This window comes from Dunckerocampus dactyliophorus, chromosome 10 (genome assembly GCF_027744805.1).
Source record: "Dunckerocampus dactyliophorus isolate RoL2022-P2 chromosome 10, RoL_Ddac_1.1, whole genome shotgun sequence".
Lineage (NCBI taxonomy): Eukaryota > Metazoa > Chordata > Actinopteri > Syngnathiformes > Syngnathidae > Dunckerocampus > Dunckerocampus dactyliophorus.
Window position 1 is genome coordinate 5458168 of NC_072828.1, and position 19433 is coordinate 5477600.

Genomic DNA, 19433 nt, shown 5'->3' on the forward strand with positions numbered 1-19433 from the left:
CATCACGTCATTTGATTGACTGTTTTGTTGTCATCCTGCAGAGACCCAGTCTGGTCACGGTGGTGGAGTGGATCGACTATGAGACTCTGGCTCTCCTCTTTGGCATGGTAAGTTGATGATGATGATGTCCACATGTCCTCCTGCATCTCAATTCTCATTCCTAAGAGATTTGTGGCTTGTCAGACCTTGTCTCCATGGATACAAACATGTCCTGCCTGGTCCGGTGTGAACCTGGAAAGCGCCGCTGCATGTCTGCTTATTAAAAACTAAAATTAGACCATGGAGGCTGAAATCATGGCAAAATGGTTCCTTGGAGCAGGCTGCTGTGCTGTTTGTGGTGTCCTACATTCATTGACTCACCTCTTTATAATGTCTATTTCTAAGCTATAGAAACAATCAACAATAGACAAGAACATCCTATAACGGAGCCAGAATGGAGGTTATTTCTAAACAATAATGCCCAAAAAACTGAAATAACATACAATATATGCCTATGAGTGTTTTTGTCTCGTCTAAATCTGTGTGAACAAGATTAGCTGCAGATTTGCAGGCCGACCAGTAGCCTCTCGGACCATGTAGTCAAAAGGCATCACGGCTCAGCATTTATTGTAAACTGCAGGCAGACTCGTCTTCTTGCATGGCAACAGAGGGCTGAATTCTGATTGGATAAAAGCCCAGAGGTCGCATAAAATGGACCATTCCACCAAATAGGTGCCATTTGCTTGTTGTAACTCTCTCAAAATAAAGTTCAATTTCTGTCTCTAAATCTGATAACACATGTAGTGAACTTTTTCAAAATATGTATTTGCACATCTCGGGCAACTCTTTTCATTTTTGCCAAGATGAAGTAACAGGACTCTGAAAGTAACAGGAGATTTTAGCAGATAATTAACAAATACATGAAATATAGCCACATGGCATTAATGCTAATAGCATGTTGACACTAAGATCATTACTGTGATTCAAAAAAAAAAAAAAAAAAAATATATATATATATATATATATATATATATATATTAAATTGTATTTATTAAATATGCAATCAGATCAATGTGCAGGAGTTTTTGCGTTATTAAAAAAAAAAATTACAGTTAATTTTATTGTGCATGTGTATTGGCCCATCTCAGGCAACCTTATTTAATTTTTGCTTAAGTTTCCCACGCCAAGATGACGGAGGATGACGTAGTAACAGCACTGAAAGTAACAGCAGTGAGTTTTTAGCATAGAATTAGCAAATAAACAAATGTATTTTGCAGTTAATTTTATTGTGTGTTTATACATTTTATTTCCTGGGGGCCGCAAATGGCACCTATTTGGTGGAATGGTCCAAAAAATTCTTACTGTCCAGTTAAAAGCTCCAAATTTTTGGAGTTTTTCTTTAGAACCGAAAACACAAAGAAAAATATGTTTTTTTTGGGGGGTTAAAAAGTCACAAAACTTGGGGATGCAGGCTTTCAGGACAATAGTCCGATACAATTAAGAGATCGACAATGAGGAATATCTTAATGTAATGTAAAATTAAATAATGTAATGTAATATACATAACAAAAAAGAAAAAGGAATGTATTAATAGATGTTCTTTTGGTTATAGTAAAGCAAATGTAATTACTGAACAGGATAAATGAATGGAAAATGAAGCTGTCGTCTTGACTCTAAAAATGTGGATTTAACAAATTGCATGATATTTTCTCCCAGATGGTGCTGGTGGCCATTTTTTCCGAGACGGGCTTCTTCGATTACTGCGCCGTGAAGGTGCGTAAGTGACATTCAAATTGAGCTGTTTGTGAAATGAGCGCTGTCGTGACTGATCCGAGGGAAGATTCGGGGTGACCCGCGCCACGCAATGCAGAGCGTGACAATCTCATTTGCTCCTTTTCTGCTCCATTTTGATAAGTGGAGAAGCTGGTCAGAAGTAGGTCACCAGTGTTTGTCAAAGGACTGCAATCAATTTGTGGCAGTGGTGGGTTGCTGGGTGTGTGTGTGTGTGTGTGTGTGTGTGTGGAGGGGCGGAGGAAATTGTATTGCATAATCGGCAATACAGTACACCCATTTGCTTGAGTAAAAAAACATGAAAAGCAAAACAAAGATGTTTAGATTAGACAGGGGCATCATACTCGTTTTGACTGTAGGCCATATTGCAGTTATGGTTAGCCTGGAGGGCCACCTCGAACTGAAACCACAAACATGTATAAAAACCTCATGATATCATGACACATCTGATTGTTATGATTTTCACCTTGTGTTGTTTTACCAACAAACATACACTGAAAGAAGTCAAGGTGCCAAGCGCACATGTGAGGATGCACTACAACAACAGTATTGTATAATTCATTGAATTTTGAATGAGATTTGACAACAAAGACATTTTCAATGACAGACAGGACAAATACATTTAGCAAGAAATACAGTCTCTCTTTTAAAATTAAAAAAAAAAAAAATTGTAATTATTTTTTAGTTAATATAATATAAATAAAGTACAATTAAAATGCATATGAAATATTTTTAAATAATATTAAAAATTCTAAAATACAATAATAACAAATAGAACTATATTTTTAAAAGTGAAAAAATTAAATTAATAATAATAACAACATTTAATAAGTAAATATAATATTTTATAAAATAATATTTCAATTTTAAATCTTTTTAACGTGGATTATTCAAAGGGTTTGTGAGTCACATCAAACAATATGACAACTTATGTGCTTTTAGATGGGGGAGGGGCCCACAGCTAGGCTTACTACTCGTTGAGATGAGCGATCCGTCGTTACATGTCCGAGTCGACAAAAGTCCCTTCACTAGTTTTGTCGCTTTTTTTGAAAAAAACAAAACAAAAATAAATCCAGAGGTTTCAGATTACTTGCTAAATATAGTGACCAAGTTGGCCACACAGATCCCTCCCTCCTTGTCCCATCCTTCTGTGGCAGACCAGATGCGTTACAATGTGTTCATGAGCAGAATCTATTTGTAGCGGGCCACAAATAAATGAATGGATGGGAAGCACTCCTTTTGTTATTTCATACTTTTTTAAGTGTCAGTAGCCACCTACCAGCTGCTGTTGTGTTTAAAAAAAAAAAGTAATCTTTTTGTGTTTTTTTTTTAATGTCACAAGCAAGACGGAGCCACCTGTGTGTGCATTTATTTGGAGGTGGGGCCACATCAGGAGCCGTTGCTCGTTGAGAAGAGCGATTCAGTAATCCTTCGCCACTTCGCGCTTCGAATTTTGCTGTCACAGTTTTTCAAAAATAGATTTTGGTTCAAATCAATGAATGTGTGGGAACCACTGGTCACTTCTGAGAGGCATCTTCAAGGGTCTTTCCCTCCGTCTGCCATGTGACTTTTTGTGCGTGTGAACGCCACACACACCCGGGGAAGACAGACGGCCACAGTTGAGCTGGGTAGAATATGTCGCTCAGAGGTGAAAGGTTGCCGCGACCTCATCAAAGCTTGTCCAGGGATGAAAAGTTTCACATGGATGTCTTTGAGCGTGAAATGATGGGGTGGTGACCTTTTAGGTCATAGCGTTTCAAGGTCAGCGTGACATCACAGGTGATTTGACTCGATTAACCTTTTAGCGAGTCGGACTTGAGGGCTTGAGAGTAAATTGAGTTTGAATGTAAATCTCCTAGCGGCGTGCGGGAATATGATGCGGCTCCTCCAGTCGAGCACGCCTTCATCCCCCGTGCGGGTCAAGGACGTGCGCCATCTCTAGCAACTCTCGCTTTTAATCCCAAATATTCTTTCTGGTGACGGAGGTGTGCGGGGCCGTCTTTCTTTAGGACATGGCGAGCACAGCACAGCCTCATCAATTCCAAAGTGCAAGGAGGATGAGGGCCGCCTCTCCAAATTAAGACACCATCTCAGAAAGACCACTTGGCTGCTCGTGGACGCATTTTTGACATTCAAAAGGTGGCCTCAGCGAGCCGCCTCCCTCGGGCTTCATGCAGCGCAGCAATGCGAGGTAGCATGCTCTTTAACATGGCACACGTTTAGACGGTGCTTGGTGAGAATTGGACTGTACCTAATGTAGTGGCCAGTGAGAGTACAGTAATAGTAATCCCTCGTTTATCGAGGTTAATTGGTTCCAGACCCGGCTGTGATAAGTGTATTTCTGCGAAGTATGATTCCTTATTTATAGGCTCCAGTATGCCCCCGCGACGCTGATGAGGATTACAGAAAATGAATAATAAGAGAAAGTAAGACATTTCAAAGCTAATTACGACTCATGCTTGTGTGTGTTGCTGTAAACGTGTTCCGGAGTTGGACAGGAAGTGACATCGCAGGTTCTGAGTTGAGTTGAGTTTTAGCTCGAGCTAAGCTTTTAGCTTGGGTTACGTGTTAGCGATTACTGTGCCTGCTGTGAGATCATTCAAACCTGCAATAAAAGCTTGTTGTTCCGGTGATCAAGTCTGGTGTTTGTGTGTCTCACCCAACACTACAGTAACACTTTGGCGAAAAGTTTCGACGCTATCCAAGGTTCCACTGTATTGTGATTCTTCATGTATTGCTGTTAATTGGTCCGAGACCCGTCCTTTATAAGTACATTTCCACGATAAATGTCATATTTTTTTAGTTAAAGCTTAAAAAACATGTTTACCATCTTCTAAATAAGGTTTCTAACATTATTAGAGCCTTCTAGACATGAAATAACACCCCTATAGTCACTTTTACACTCCTATTACCCAATATAGTAGACCCTAGGTTCCCAAAGTGGGTCGCGGGGGTATGCTGGAGCCTATCCCAGCTGGCTTTGGGCGAGAGGCGGGGTACACCCTGGACTGGTGGCCAGCCAATCACAGGGCACATACAGACAAACAAGCATTCACACTCACATTCATACCTATGGACAATTTAGAATCTCCAATTAACCTAACATGCATGTTTTTGGATGTGGGGGAGTACCTGGAGAAAACCCTCGCACATGCAAACATGCAAACTCCACACAGAGACGCCCAACGGAGATTCGAACCCAGATCTTCCCGATCTCCTTACTGTGTGGCCAACATGCTAACCACAAGGCCACCATGTGGCCCCGTAGGGGGTACGTGAATAAAAACGGCTAAAAACGGCTTGACTACATCAGCGCCGGGCACCGAGATTTACGTAATGCGCTCGAACGCCTCATGTGAACAGCCATAGTCGGTAGTACAATGTAGAAGAAAGGTGACAACATGAAGTTGTTCATCATGGTGCTCGATCAAAATTACGGTAGTCAAGGGCTCGTATTTGAACACAAATGTAAGTTTCAAATGTCACACTAAGCTGTACAAATATGCTGTTACGTGTTCTAATGAGTAAATAAAGCCATAATTACATTACAAGTCTCTATTTTTATCTCTGCCTAGGGCCGCCATGCTGAACTATTTTTTCAGGGCTGGGCACCAAAGGATCTTGGGCAAGGGAAGGCCGTTAAGGATAGCCGCGATTAACACTTGGAGCTAATGGCAGAGGACACATTTGTCGGCAGCATTTTAAGGACCCTTGGAGCGTTTTAGAACCGGGACAACCTTTGCGCTTCGCGATGACATCATGCACCCTGCAAATGTGCGCTTGAAGGATGCAGACCCCGAAATGGGACACATATTATGTGTTCTCACAACATTGAATTGATGTAACTTTTTAGCTCGTAATTTGGACTTTTTTCTCATAATTAGGACTTTTCTATTTCGTAACTATGACTTTTTATCTTATAATTTCAACTTTTTATCTCATGATTATGATGTTTCATCTCATAATTTCATCTTTTTATCTCATAATTTTGGTTTATTTTCTTGTAATTTAGACTTTTTTTTAATCTCATTATGACTTTTTTAGCTCGTAATTTGGGCTTTCTTGTCTCATAATTATGACCTCTTATCTCGTTTATTTTGTAATTTAGACTTTTTATCTTATTATGACTTTTTATCTCATAATTATGATGTTTCATCTCATAATTTTATCTTTTTACCTCATAATTTTGGTTTATTATCTTGTAATTTAGACTTTTTTTTATCTCATTATGACTTTTTTAGCTCGTAATTTGGGCTTTCTTGTCTCATAATTCTGACCTCTTATCTCGTTTATCTTGTAATTTAGACTTTTTATCTTATTATGACTTTTTATCTCATAATTATGGCTTTTTTAATCTCATAATTATGATGTTTTATCTCATAATTTGGACCTTTTTATCTGAGAATTATGACTTTCCTGTCTCATAATTACAGCTTGTTATCTTGTAATTTCAACTTTTTATCTCACTATGACTTTTTATCGCTGAAGTTTGACATTTCGTACCGGAATGATGACTTTATTATCTCATAATAATGCCTTATCATTGGGATAGTTTTTTTCTTTCAGTGGCGGAAACAGCCGTCCGTACATTAAGGAACATCGCGTGGTTACATTTGCACAATTCAACAACGCGTTTCCCGTTTGACAGCGAGTCATGGTGATGTTCCTTCTTACGTCCCCACAGGCTTACCGCCTCTCCAAAGGCCGAGTGTGGCCCATGATCATCATCCTCTGTCTCATTGCCGCCATCCTCTCAGCCTTCCTGGACAATGTCACCACCATGATGCTTTTCACGCCCGTGACCATCAGGTGTGGATTCTTCATCATCCTGCTCTTCTGCTCATCCCTTTTTTTGCCACCTGCCCGTTTTAGCACTGCTCACAGAACAAAGCTAATATCTTTGCACTGTGTTGCATGAGGAGTTTTTCTACGTTGTCAGGCCAGCAAGCATTCGCTCCCAGAGACAATTTGTTTCTTCATTTCACTCCCTGCAAGCCTTTAGAGCGTGCAATTCCACGGTGTTACACAGCCAGCTGCAATCCCTCACTTTGACTGGGCCAAACTATTTCTGTGTATTATTGTGTTTCTCAACTCTCCTTTCTAGGTCACAGATAACAAAAAAGTGTGTCTTATGTTGTCTGCGGGCCAGCAGGGAGCACATCCTGCACGGCACTGACATTAATACACCCGTGTCTTTTGTGCCCACGTTTACGTTTTTCGGCCTGTTTATTTTTATTATTAGATTTTTCTTGTATTTCTCCCGCAGCCATTGCGACTTCATCTGCGCTAAAGGGCTTTTCTGTGTGATGATGCAGGTTATGCGAGGTGCTCAATCTGGACCCCAGACATGTCCTGATTGCAGAAGTAATCTTCACCAACATCGGAGGCGCCGCCACAGCTGTCGGCGACCCACCAAATGTGATTATCGTGTCAAATCAGGACCTGCGCAGAGAAGTAAGCACAGTCACTTTGCTCTGTGTGGAAAACAAGGTGTCAGTTTCACACATGAAGCAGCTACATCACCCTTCACTCAATATTTTCATTGCATTCATGGAACATCTTCTTTCTTGACAACATAAGTGATGATTAAAAATGTACAACACTTTTACACCAGTCCCTCCACCGTGACAAGGACATTTCTGCAAAGTTGGAGTCCTTATTTATAAGTGGAATAATTTTGTAGTTACAGCGTAGAAAACCTGTAACTACAGGTTTTCCTGTTGACCACCTTGTAAATATGTTTTTTAACATTATTAGAGCCCTCTAGACATGAAATAACACCCCTATAGTCACCTTTACACACTAATTAACCAATATAGTAAACATCCATCCATCCATTTTCTATACCGCTTCTTCCTTATTAGGGTCACGGGGGCATGCTGGAGCCTATCCCAGCTGACTTCGGGCGACAGGCGGGGTACACCCTGGACTGGTCGCCAGCCAATCGCAGGGCACATATAGACAAACAACCATACACACTCACATTCATACCTATGGACAATTTAGAGTTGCCAATAACCTCACCTGCATGTTTTTGGAATGTGGAAGGAAGCCGGAGTACCCGGAGAAAACCCACGCGCACACGGGGAGAACATGTAAACTCCACATGGTAAACATAATAGGAGAAAATAAGAAAATAAGACATAATATAGACTCACACGTGTCAGCATTGGGAAAGTTCCTTGTTGTTCCAGTGGTTCCCAAACTTTTTACACTTGCCTACCCCGTCAGACACTCAAAAACATGAACCTTTTTTTAATCATCATTAACTTGAAATATTGGACACAAGTAATTAATTTTATCATAAGTAACTCTGGTTAAAAAAATTTAAAAATGTTATTTTGCACGGTAAAATTTTGTTAAAAGTTTTACATGAGCACTGATAAATTGTTACGTATTCGTCCTATATCTTTTATTTCAGCCAGATGTTCGGATCCTGCCGTTTGAATGGGTTGAACTTTGAAGCTTTACTTTTGTCCGCTTGCAATCGCTATGATTTAAGTCTGCATATTAATTTGATACCAAACTGAAAGGGACGGTTTAACTAACATGATAAAGCAGTATACAAAGTACAAAAATACACACAACTATAATCCTATAATGCATTGCGTCTTTGTGGAGAATTCACTGGTGCCTTCCGGGGCGCTGCAATGATGTCAGCCTCCCTCTGGGCGCTTGGCTCCTCTGTCTCCCTCTGGTGGACAGATGCAGAATTGCAGTGCATTCCATCCTTCCATTCTGTTTCCTTCCATCTTTTTGCTCTGATCTCCTCTGACAACAAAACATGTACCCCACCTTGGGAACATAGGATTTAGGCCAAAAATACGCGCAGTTTGCTTAAATATGTATATTTTGTGACTAAGAATAAGCCATATCCAACCACGGGTTAGCATGATTTTTGAATTAATATATTTTTGGTAAACCGTGATAAAGTGAAGTCGCGAAATTTGAAGCACAAAGTGGGGAGGGCTTACTGTATGCTAATATCAGGTCTATCCAAACATTTCCCAGCGTGGGCCACATAGTAAAAATGAAAGATGCGACTTTACCACTTTGGATGTTTTGTAAGATATACCAAGAAGTTACATATATTTCAACAAAAAACTGCATCACAGCTTTGTCATATACTGTAGGTGGAAAAGCCCGTTGACTGCATCAACTTTGTTATTTGCTCTTTTTTCCCCAATTTTGTCTTTTAAAAAAAAAAATCCAAATGTTTAAACATTCATACACCCCTACTAATAATAACATTCACTTTTATTGCAAATGTTGATTTGAAATAGAAGGAGAAGAACATCAACGTCAAGCTTGCAGGAGGGTTTGGAGTGGGAGTGAGCCGAGTGTCAAAAATTTTATGGGCGTCTCAATTACTCATGGTTGACCATTCGCTGGTGGTCCTGAAAGGTAAGCCCCACGAAAAGCAGACAGCAGACGTCAACTGTGTTCCGGTCTGAATACAAACGAGTTATGTTGTGTTGTGGTTGCCACTCCTGGGGTATTGACTGTGGGGTGCGTGTGTGTCTCCATTGTGTATGGACAATCTCTCCAAGGGGTTATGCAAGCCCGAGTAAGGACTGGTGTTCAGGCTGAGGTGTGCACTTGATGAATGGAGGCACGCTGGTAGTAAAAATCTATTTGTGCATCGGCACAGCTGTCATAAATCTCCAGAATTAAAGATGCCAAAACTTTTTCCAATGCAAGTCCACCATCCCATTTGGTTTTCTGCAAGTTGGATTTATCAGATAGCTTTGTTCCGGCAGAAACGCTTCAAAATCTTTGCTCGTCTTCTACTCAGGAGGAGCATCACCAAACGACACCTCGCCCTCCGAGCAGCTTGGCGTGGCATCTGCTCGCCGCGCTTGACATTTTCGCCTTTTACGCGGCGGCGGCAGTATCCGCTCTGTTGATTCCAGCAAATTAAGCTCGCCCGGCCCCCGCCGTCTAGTTTGTCTTGGCGCCGCTCCCCCACCCCGCTGACAGAAGCACGGGGACTCTCGTTCGGTCATGGCCGGCCTCTGATAAGGACAGCTTGTGTGTGCATGCATGGTTTGCTCGCCTGTTTGTTTGCTTGTTTCTGTCATGGGGACTTTTTTGGGCGGAATCCAGAGATAGAAGCGGCAGTCCAGCTGTGTGTGTGCGTGTGCGTGTGTGTGTGTGCGTTGTTTAGGCCACTCAGCTACATCCGAGTGTCCTTGTATTTGGGTTTGTAACAAGAGCAAGGTAGCACACTGAATACAAAACCTGCATCTCACTTTGGATTTAGCATCTGGTGACCCCAAGCGGCAGTCACACACCAGAGAACAGGTGTTTCCAAAGTGCGGCAGGGGGCCATTTGCGGCCACCGCGGCACCTTCTAAAAATAGAATTTAACAAGAAAACCAAAAAAAAACCCAACATCAGCAAAAATTGAAAAATCAGCAGTAATTTTCCAAGAATTAAGTGAAAATATTAACAGAAAAAAGTTAACAAGGAAAAGTCGTAATTTCACAAGAACAACGTTGTAATATTATGAAGAAAAATAACGTCATTTTAGTAGCATAGAGTTGAAATATTAAAGAAAGACATTATTTAAAAAAAAAGAAATAAAGTGAAAGCTGAAATAGTTAGAATATTTGAAAACAAGAACGGCAGAAATAAAAAAACAGCTGTAATTTTACAAGAATAAAGTCCAAAGACTTAGAGAAAAAAAAACATTTAAAAAGTCCCAATTTTAAAAGAATAAACTCATAATATTATTAGGAAAAATATTTTTAAGTTGTAATATTATGAGAAACAAACAAAACAAAATAAAGATATAATTTTTGGAAAATTTGGTTGGGGGAAAAGATATAATATTAATGGAATAAAGTCAAAATATTATGGGAAAAAGTGATAATATTATGCAAAGAACATTTAAGAAGATTGTTTAAGAAGAAATTTGAAATATTTTGAAAATTTAAAAAAAACAACAACAACAAAAATGGGGGGGGGGGGAAAGCAAAGTTGATATTAATAATAGGCTTTTTCACCTGTATGACAAAGCTGAGATGCAGTTTTTTCTTGAAATATATACTCCTGATCAAAATCTTAAGACCAGTCGAAAAATTGCTAGAATTTGCATTTTGCACATTTGGATCTTAATGAGGTTTTAAGTAGAGCTACAATATGCAAAAACAAGAAGGGGGAGTGAGACAAAAACATTTTGAAAAAGTCATTTATTGAAAACAACAATTAAACTAAAATAGGCTGTTTATCAGCTGATCAAAAGTTTAAGACCATCGTTCAAAAAATACCAAAAAACTCTCCAAACCAGAACCAAAAGTGTTCTCAGTAGGACTCAGTCATGAGTAGCTCCACCGTTCTTGTTAATCACGTCAAAAATGGGTTTGAGCATGCTTGATGCCTAATGTGGACGGAAGACCGCCCTGTGTCTTGATGGACAGACAATTGGATCCTCTGGCTCAGCGCAGGTGTGATTTTTTTTTGGGGTCTACCACTTGACTTTTTTGTTCCATAATGCTCAGGATCTTATAAAAAAATGTAGAATTTACTGATTTACTGCTCCCAACCTCAGCAGCAATGGCACGCTTGGAAAAGCCTTGCTTATGCAGCTCCACAATCCAACCACGTTCAAAAAGAGAAAGCTTCTTAGCTTTAGCCATCAGGAGGGCATGACAGTGTGAATGCCTGACAGAAAATGAACATTTTGAGCAGATTTTATAGCCTGTGGTCTTAAACTTTTGATCAGCTGATAAACAACCTATTTCGGTTTAATTGTTGTTTTCAATAAATTACTTTTTCAAAATGCTTTTTGTCTCACTCCCCCTTCTTGTTTTTGCATATTGTAGCGCTATTTAAAACCTCAGTGAGATCCAAATGTGCAAAATGCAAATTCTAGCATTTTTTCAACTGCTCTTAAGATTTAGATCAGGAGTGTATTTAACTTCTTAGCATATTTACATGTGTTGCTTTACAAAATATCAAAGTGGCAAAGTTGCATCCTTTCATTTTTCACTATGTGGCCCTGGCTGGAAAAAGTTTGGACACCCCTGCCTTAGAAAGACTGAAAATAATCCATCATGTCAAAAACATGGAAAACACTCCACAGTACATTCACGAACGTGATAAAGGCAAATCAAAAGAAAGTTAAATCATCACTTCTCCGGCGAGCTGATGAATGATCAGTGACTGAAACAGCCTCCTATGGATGACATAACACACTTTAGCTTAACATCGTGGCCGACGTGCGGCGACTCTTCCTGTCAACACACAAACAGACTGATGGAGGCTGTCACATTTTGTGTCTCGCAGGGGATCGACTTTGCCAGCTTCACAGGCTACATGTTCCTGGGGATTGTTCTTGTCCTCCTCACCTCCTTTCCCTTCCTGCGGATGCTCTACTGGAATAAGAAGCTCTACAACAAGGAGTCCATTGAAATAGTTGGTGAGTTCTAGTTTGTGACTGAATCGGGAGCGTAACTCGTTCACTCACTCACCCCTGCTACCGCTAGCTACATTTGCTAGAAAAGAACAAGTAATGTGTCAAATGCAGGAGAAGTTGGTGGAGTGGTGTACCTTTCTGTGCATGTGCGAGTTTCTCCACATGCACTCTGTGATGGGTGACTCGAACAAACTGAGTACCCGATTCACAACTTGTTGCATGTGTCTGCGCATGCGCTCTGTGACACATCTTGACACAGCTTGTTGCACGTGTACAAGTTTCTGTGCATGCGCTCTGTGACAGGCGACTTGAGTGAATCGAGTGCCTGATTTACAATGTGTTGCACATGTGATTCAAGTTTCTTCGCATGCACTCTGTTTCTGCATATGTGATCTGTTACGGGTGACTCGAACGGCTCGATTCCTCGAGTCACAAATTGCTGCGGGTGTGTTTCTCCACATGCGCACTGTGTCGAGTGACTCAAACGATTCAAGTAGCCAATTTACAACTTGGGTTTCTATGCATGTGCTCTGTCACGGGTAATTTGAACAAATGGAGTACCCACTCGAATGAATTGAGTACCCAGTTCACAACTTTTTGCACATGTGCAGTGTCTGTGCATGTGAGTTGTGACTGGTAACTCAAACGAATCGAGTACTCGATTCACAACTTGTTGCACATGCGCAAGTTTCCGCGCATGCATTCTGTGACGGGCGACTAAAATGAATTGAGTACCCAATGTCAAATTCACAACATTTTGCACATTTGCTAGTTTCTGTGCATGTGCTCCGTGATGGGTGACTCAAACGACTTAAGTACCCGATTCACAACTTTTGCACATGTGAAGTTTCTGTGCGTGTAATTTGTGGTAACTTCACCAAATTGAGTACTCAATTCACCACTAGTTGAACATGTGCAAGTTTCTGCGTGTGGGCTGCGTCGGGTGACTCGAACAACTGGAGTTCCCGATTCACTGCTTGTTGCTCATGTGCGAGTTTCTCCGCATGTGCTCTGTGATGGCCGACTCAAACGAATTGAGCACGCGATACTTGATTCACCACATATTGCGCACGTGCCAGCTTCTGTGCATGCGCTCTGTGACCGGTGACTGGAACGACTCGAGTACTCGATTCACTTCAGTGAGTGACTGATAAGAACTGGATTCAGGAAAAGGAACGGAGTTTCCCATCGCTAGTGAGTTGGAACCCAACATAAGGAGTCCTGCTGTCACCGGTGCTGTCAAATGCACCGTGTTCAATTATGTTTGTTATTTGCATAGCGTGAGCACACGGCTGGTCAAGTACGCCCATACAGCAGCCACATCGAACAGGGACTTAGTGTTTAACCCTTCAGAACACACAGTCACCCCTCTGAGAGGAACCTCAACAGGGAATCATTAAAACTCACTTTGTGAAAGACGATTGATCGTCACACGGGGTTGCTGTCAGTCCCCGTTGAGAATTGCATCTGTTGTCATGTTTCCCCCAATGGACTATCTATAAATGCTCTTGGCATGGCTGGCTCAGAAGCACCCGCCATTATCTGGTAATTGGGAAGATTTGCTTACCAGAATAGCTCCTACTGAAGTCACCTAGCAACCTCTCGGAGATAGGATGGCACCAACTGATTCCGACATGGACGTCCACCTCCCTCAAGGCGTATGTTAGCCTCAACGCTGACTGTTGTCACGCTCGTCGCCATGCTGCATTAGTCCCTCTGTGGGGCTTGCTGCTTATTGAGCGGAAAGATCTTAGTCTCCTCCGTCACACATAGTCGCTATTAACACTCCTACCAGTGCGCGGAAAGGCCTCCCCACCTCCACCACCACGACTCCCCGCAGTGGCTAACAGCCCCGTTTTTTTGTAGAACTCAAGCACGAGATCCTGGTTTGGAGACAGACGGCCCAGCGCATCAACCCCGCCAGCCGGGAGGAGACGGCTGTCAAATGCCTCCTGATGCAGAAAGTCCTCAACCTGGAAAGTCTGCTCCGCAAGATGATGAAAACCTTCCAGAGGTGCAACACAACTCAGATAACACAAGCAACAAAAACAACAAATCCTAATAGAGGAATACCTCAATCAAAAATATATTCATGAATGAATTATGCTGTTTAGTGGTGGGATACAGCCTAAATGGAGCATTTTCAAGAATAAAAATGGCTTAATGAAGTAAAATACGAATATAAGGCATTCAGAAGATGCTGTGAATGATGTGTAGTATTCTACACTGGTCACTAGGTGTCAGTAATGTTACTGTAATGTTGAGACACACAAGCACCAGACTTGACGCCGAAACAACAGGCTTTTATTGCAGCTTTGAATGACTTTTTTTTCTAAATATTCAGACTCTATTCTCATAATATGACAGCTGTTTTTTCCATTTCTGTGGGTTGTTTTTTTTTCATTTTCCGACTATTTCAACTTTCTTTCTTTCAAAATTTTGTTCTTGTAATGATGACTTTATTCCCATCATATTTTGGCTTTATTCCCCTAACATTATAACTTTTACCCAACCTAATTTTGCAAGTATTGCAACTTTATTCTTTTTATATTTTACCTTTATGCTACTAAAATGTTATTTTTCCTCATTATATTCCAACGTTATTCTCTTAACATTACAACTTTTTGCATTATATTACAACTTTTTTTCTCTTAATATTTTGACTTCACTCTTGTAAAATTTATTGCAGATTTTTCCATTTTTGCTGTTATTTATTAATTTATTTTTCAACTTTTCATGTTAAATTATATTACACGGCCACACTTTGGACACCCGATTTATCGCTTCCATTCATGTAAATACAAGCAAATGTACTTACTTTCAGAAAGCGCCTTTCTACAAAGAAATGTAAGTTAACGACTCTCGTTTCTACATTCACACACGCTCTAATATACTTGGGAAACAGTTAGGCACCGAAAATTTGAGAAGATCAAATACATTGTTTTTGGTGCAGTTTTGAATTCCCTGTTGATGAACTTAGCAATGATGACAGGTATGGTATAGTTTCTGCCATATAGTGGGATACAAATATCGATGGTGTTGATATCTACATGCACCTCCTTTGATTGTAGGAAGTTGGCAATCTGTTGCTTTGTTGAAGGACCATCCATTCCATCTGGTTCTCCTCTGTTTTGTACTGCTGTCTTTTGACCTGCGTGTAATACGGAGCCTTGTGAGGATCACATCGTTCATTTGTGCATTCTGATCCATCTCATCAATTATATTTTTCATTTGCTCTGTGGTATTTTCCTTTGCTTGTTTCTCTTCCTCAAGAGTGGTGCGCAAGGCAGCATTATCCTCCAATAGTACCTTGATATCATCCTGTAGAACGTTGATATCATTGCATGATGCTCTATTTCCTTCCGTAAGGTTTTTACCATCCTTAAGAGCAGGGTGCAAGGCAGCATTGTCTTCCAATGATGCCTTGATATCATCCTGCAGAACCTTGATATCATTGCATAATGCTCTATTTTCTTCCATTGGGGTTTTAACCTCCTTAAGAGCAGCAGTGCACAAGGCAGCGTTTTCATCTTGCAACTCCTCGATTTCCTCCGTTAATGCCATGGTATCCTTGCTCAGTAGTTTATTTTCCTCCATAAGGTTTCTGACATCATTATGGACCTCCAAGGTCATGTCAATGAGGCTGGTGTCCTGCATTTAATCTGTGATTGGAGATTCTTAATTTGTTGCTTTGTTTGTAAAGAATTACGCCTTGTTTGTGCTTGCAGACGCCTACATTCTCACTCTGTTTTTGCTGCACTTGTATCTCATACATCTCCTTCTTCATGGCGTTTAATAGTATCATTGTTATTGATTATTGCTGTCGAGAATATTTTCTAAACGGGGAAGGTGGGGGAGGTGGGATTACGTTGCAACGGTGCGATGGGCCAATAAAAAACACTTGTGTGCCGCAAATGGTCCCCGGTCCCCTTTGAACACCCTTGATACACATAGTAGTTAAATAAAAACAATATTATTCCTGCTTATTAACAACATGAGATGAAATGTGTTTGACAGACAAATTTCCCAAGAGGACAAGAACTGGGAGCAAAATATTCAAGAACTGCAAAAGAAGGTACGTTTGACCTCAGATAGCAGCCAGCTATGGCAGTCGATGTTATCTCCATAATGAAGTCTTTCAAAGTTTGCCCGCCGTCGGTTGTGGGATAAAAACAGGCCCTTGTCTCTTGACGACATTCATTTTCTTCTTCTTTTTGTCTCCCCAGCACAGAATAACTGACAAGGTGCTCTTGGTGAAGTGCGTATCCGTCCTCGGCGTGGTGATATTCATGTTCTTTGTCAACTCCTTCGTTCCCAGCATTCATCTGGAACTCGGTAAGTGCAGCGCGAGCTAATTGTTGAGGCTCGCCTCCCGCAGGGTGCTGCTGCTGCCACCATGTCGTTAAGAGACAAGAGCGTCCCCCAGCCCTCGCATTTTCATTTAGGCAAATAATGATCTGGCTGGCTGGGGTAGCCCGAGCAGCCTGTGGAGCCGCCACATTACATCTATTCACGCACTGCACGTGCCTATGTCACCTGACATTGTCACACAATAGGCACAAAAGTATGAGCAGACAATGCAGACAATATGGCACAATTGGAACTGAATTTGCATGTATGATGCAGAGCCGGCTGGCCCATTAGGCCGTTGATTCTCAGCTCGTTTTCAGTGGGTTGCGGGTCTTTGCCTGGGGAAAAAAAAAGTATTCAGAGTTGAGATTTATCCGTGTTATGGCCACAACAGTAGCCCGTGTTATTATTATGATGACTATTATTATTATTATTATTACTATAATTGTGCCTGTTGTGAGATAAATAATTATAAAACTACAAAAGCACTCGGAGAGCGCAGACCTCTCTAAGCGCCATAGTTTCCCCCATATTGTGATTCACACCAAAATAAAAATCCTACATTTTTGGATCAGCCTTTGATATTTTGTAGAACCTGTTGGAAAATTGTCCTGTATTTTTTTTCAAAGCTCTGACCATTTTTTTGTGGGGTTATATGCACAAATGGCAAAAATGGTCCTATCTCGCCAAAAAAAAATCCTTAAAAAAATCCAGATGGTGATCCGGATCATGGCCAAAATGTAATCAGTTCTTCCACATCTCATTTCCGACACTTCCTGAAAATTTCATCCAAATCCATTCAGAACATGACCTCCAAAAACATAACCTCCGCGCTGCGCTTGCGCTTGGCGGAGGTAATAACTAAAGTCTGTTGTTGGCGATCTGGTCTGGTGCGTGTTACTAGTGACACCTAGAGGCCAGTGCAAACTACAGTTCAGTCTTGTATTGCCTTAAACTGTATTTGTATTTTAGATCATTTAGAACATTTTGATGCTTGAAAATGCTTAATTTAGGCCAAGAATATTTTTTATTTGCTTAAATGTGCATTTTTTGGACTAATAATAGTCCGTAGTCAACCACAAAGCAGCGATCATTTAATTCAATTATTTTTGAAAAATCACGATCGTATTCTTGTGATATTATAACTTTTTCCACAAGCTAATTTTCAAAAAATTGTACCTGTATACTGTGTATGTGTGTACTGTATATGTATATATGTGTGTACTTGTGTATGTGTATATATATATATGTATGTGTGTGTTTGTATGTATACACATGTATGTATTAGCCAATGATGTGATACGAAGAGGGGGTACGATTAAGTAAGTTCTGCTTCTTCCTACTCCTTTTCGGACATATGCATGTTCGAAATAAAATTAAACCAAACCAAACCAAAAATGATAACTTTATTTGTTGTTTTGTTTGTTTCTCCTAATATTCCATTTTTAAAAAAATGTCTTTCTTTAATACTTAAACTTTATGGAACTACAATGACGTTGTTTTTCCTCATAATATTACAATGTTATTCTCATTCACGATTTTTTCACTTTAGATTACAACTTTTTTCTCAAAATATTTTTGACTTTATTCTTGTAAAATTACTGCCGAGCTGCACTTTGCATACCTCAGGTTTAAAGTAACACTGTTGACTTTGGAGGCGTCTATTTTTCCTGAAAGGTTTGATTAAATTGCGAATGCACTGGCACAACCTCAGATTTGCTGTAAATCGAATTTAAGAAATGCCAAGACAACAGTGGAATGTGAAGTGTGTGTCATGTAATTAAGGCTATCACATTCTTGACATACAGTTTTCCTGGTCTGTCTGGTCCTGTTGCTTGTCATGTACATCTGTTACCGTCATGCAGTGTCTGCGTGCTCACGCGCCTCCGGTAATCAAACATACTCGGCTAATTACTGAGTGCTGCTCAGGCCGTGTCTGCGTGACATTTGTTAAATGGGAATGACCCCGCAGCACTGTGCCAAGGGACCACCAGCACCCCCCCATCTCAGTCTTTTCAATTACACCTGTTTTAAAAAGATGAGCTTCATTAAAATGTCATTAACGCTGCACAGCAAGTTGTAATTGCGCTGTGTTTGTTGCCGGGGTGGCTTGTGCAGACACACCTGCACGGGGAAGAAACCACTTTGTGGCCTGGCGTTGGGTAACTTTCTTCAAACTTAAAGGCTCGTATTTGCCGAGGGCGGTAGACGTAGCAGGAGGGCTCAGGGTGGCCAACTTAGCATCTTTGTCGCTAAATTTTGTAATACAGTAAACCCTCAGCACTTCACATTTCACAGCTTCACTCTATCACGGTTTAAAATATATATATATATATTAATGAATAAATCATCGCTGCTCCGTGGTAAAATACGGCCTGTTACTAGTCAAAATATATGCACACAGAACCAAATTCTATGCATTTTTTGCCTAAATGAAGCATTTTCTGTCAGGCAAAAAACAGTCAATCAGTCAACAGTATTAGGGTTATCTAAAGCTTTGGGACTCCAGCAAACCACAGTGAGAGCCATTATCAACAAATGGCGAGAACATGGCCTCACAAAAAGAACATTAAGGCTCATTTCAATTTTGCCAGAAAACATCTTGATGATCCCCGAGACCTTTGGGAAAATACACTGTGTTCTGATGAGACAAAAGTTGAACTTTTTGGAAAGTGCGTGTCCCATTACATCTGGCGTAAAAGTAATGCCGCATTTAAAGAACATCATTCCAACAGTAAAATATGGTGGTGGTAGTGTGATGGTCTGGGGCTGTTTTGCCGCTTCAGGACCTGGAAGACTTGCTGTGATAAATGGAACCATGAATTCTGCTGTCTAACAAAACATCCTAAAGGAGAATGTCTGGTCATCTGTTGGTGACCTCAAGCTGAAACCA

At 40.6% G+C, this 19433-nt stretch overlaps 2 protein-coding genes across 3 annotated transcripts in view; one reads left to right on the plus strand and one right to left on the minus strand.

Annotated features, from left to right (window-relative positions):
* The window catches only part of oca2 (oculocutaneous albinism II), a 57584-nt gene that overhangs the window by 24017 nt on the left and 14134 nt on the right, over positions 1-19433 (plus strand). For both annotated transcript variants that reach the window (XM_054789523.1, XM_054789524.1), the window contains exons 11-18: positions 42-107; positions 1696-1752; positions 6455-6579; positions 7086-7224; positions 12061-12193; positions 14057-14204; positions 16208-16265; positions 16417-16525. In XM_054789523.1, the coding sequence (XP_054645498.1) occupies positions 42-107; positions 1696-1752; positions 6455-6579; positions 7086-7224; positions 12061-12193; positions 14057-14204; positions 16208-16265; positions 16417-16525 (835 nt within the window). The remainder of the gene's footprint in view (positions 1-41; positions 108-1695; positions 1753-6454; positions 6580-7085; positions 7225-12060; positions 12194-14056; positions 14205-16207; positions 16266-16416; positions 16526-19433) is intronic.
* Positions 16529-19433, minus strand: part of LOC129188667 (gamma-aminobutyric acid receptor subunit gamma-3) — an 89760-nt gene continuing 86855 nt past the window's right edge. The window contains exon 9 of the mRNA XM_054789526.1: positions 16529-16878. Coding sequence (XP_054645501.1) covers positions 16846-16878 — 33 coding nt within the window. The 3' untranslated portion in view covers positions 16529-16845. The remainder of the gene's footprint in view (positions 16879-19433) is intronic.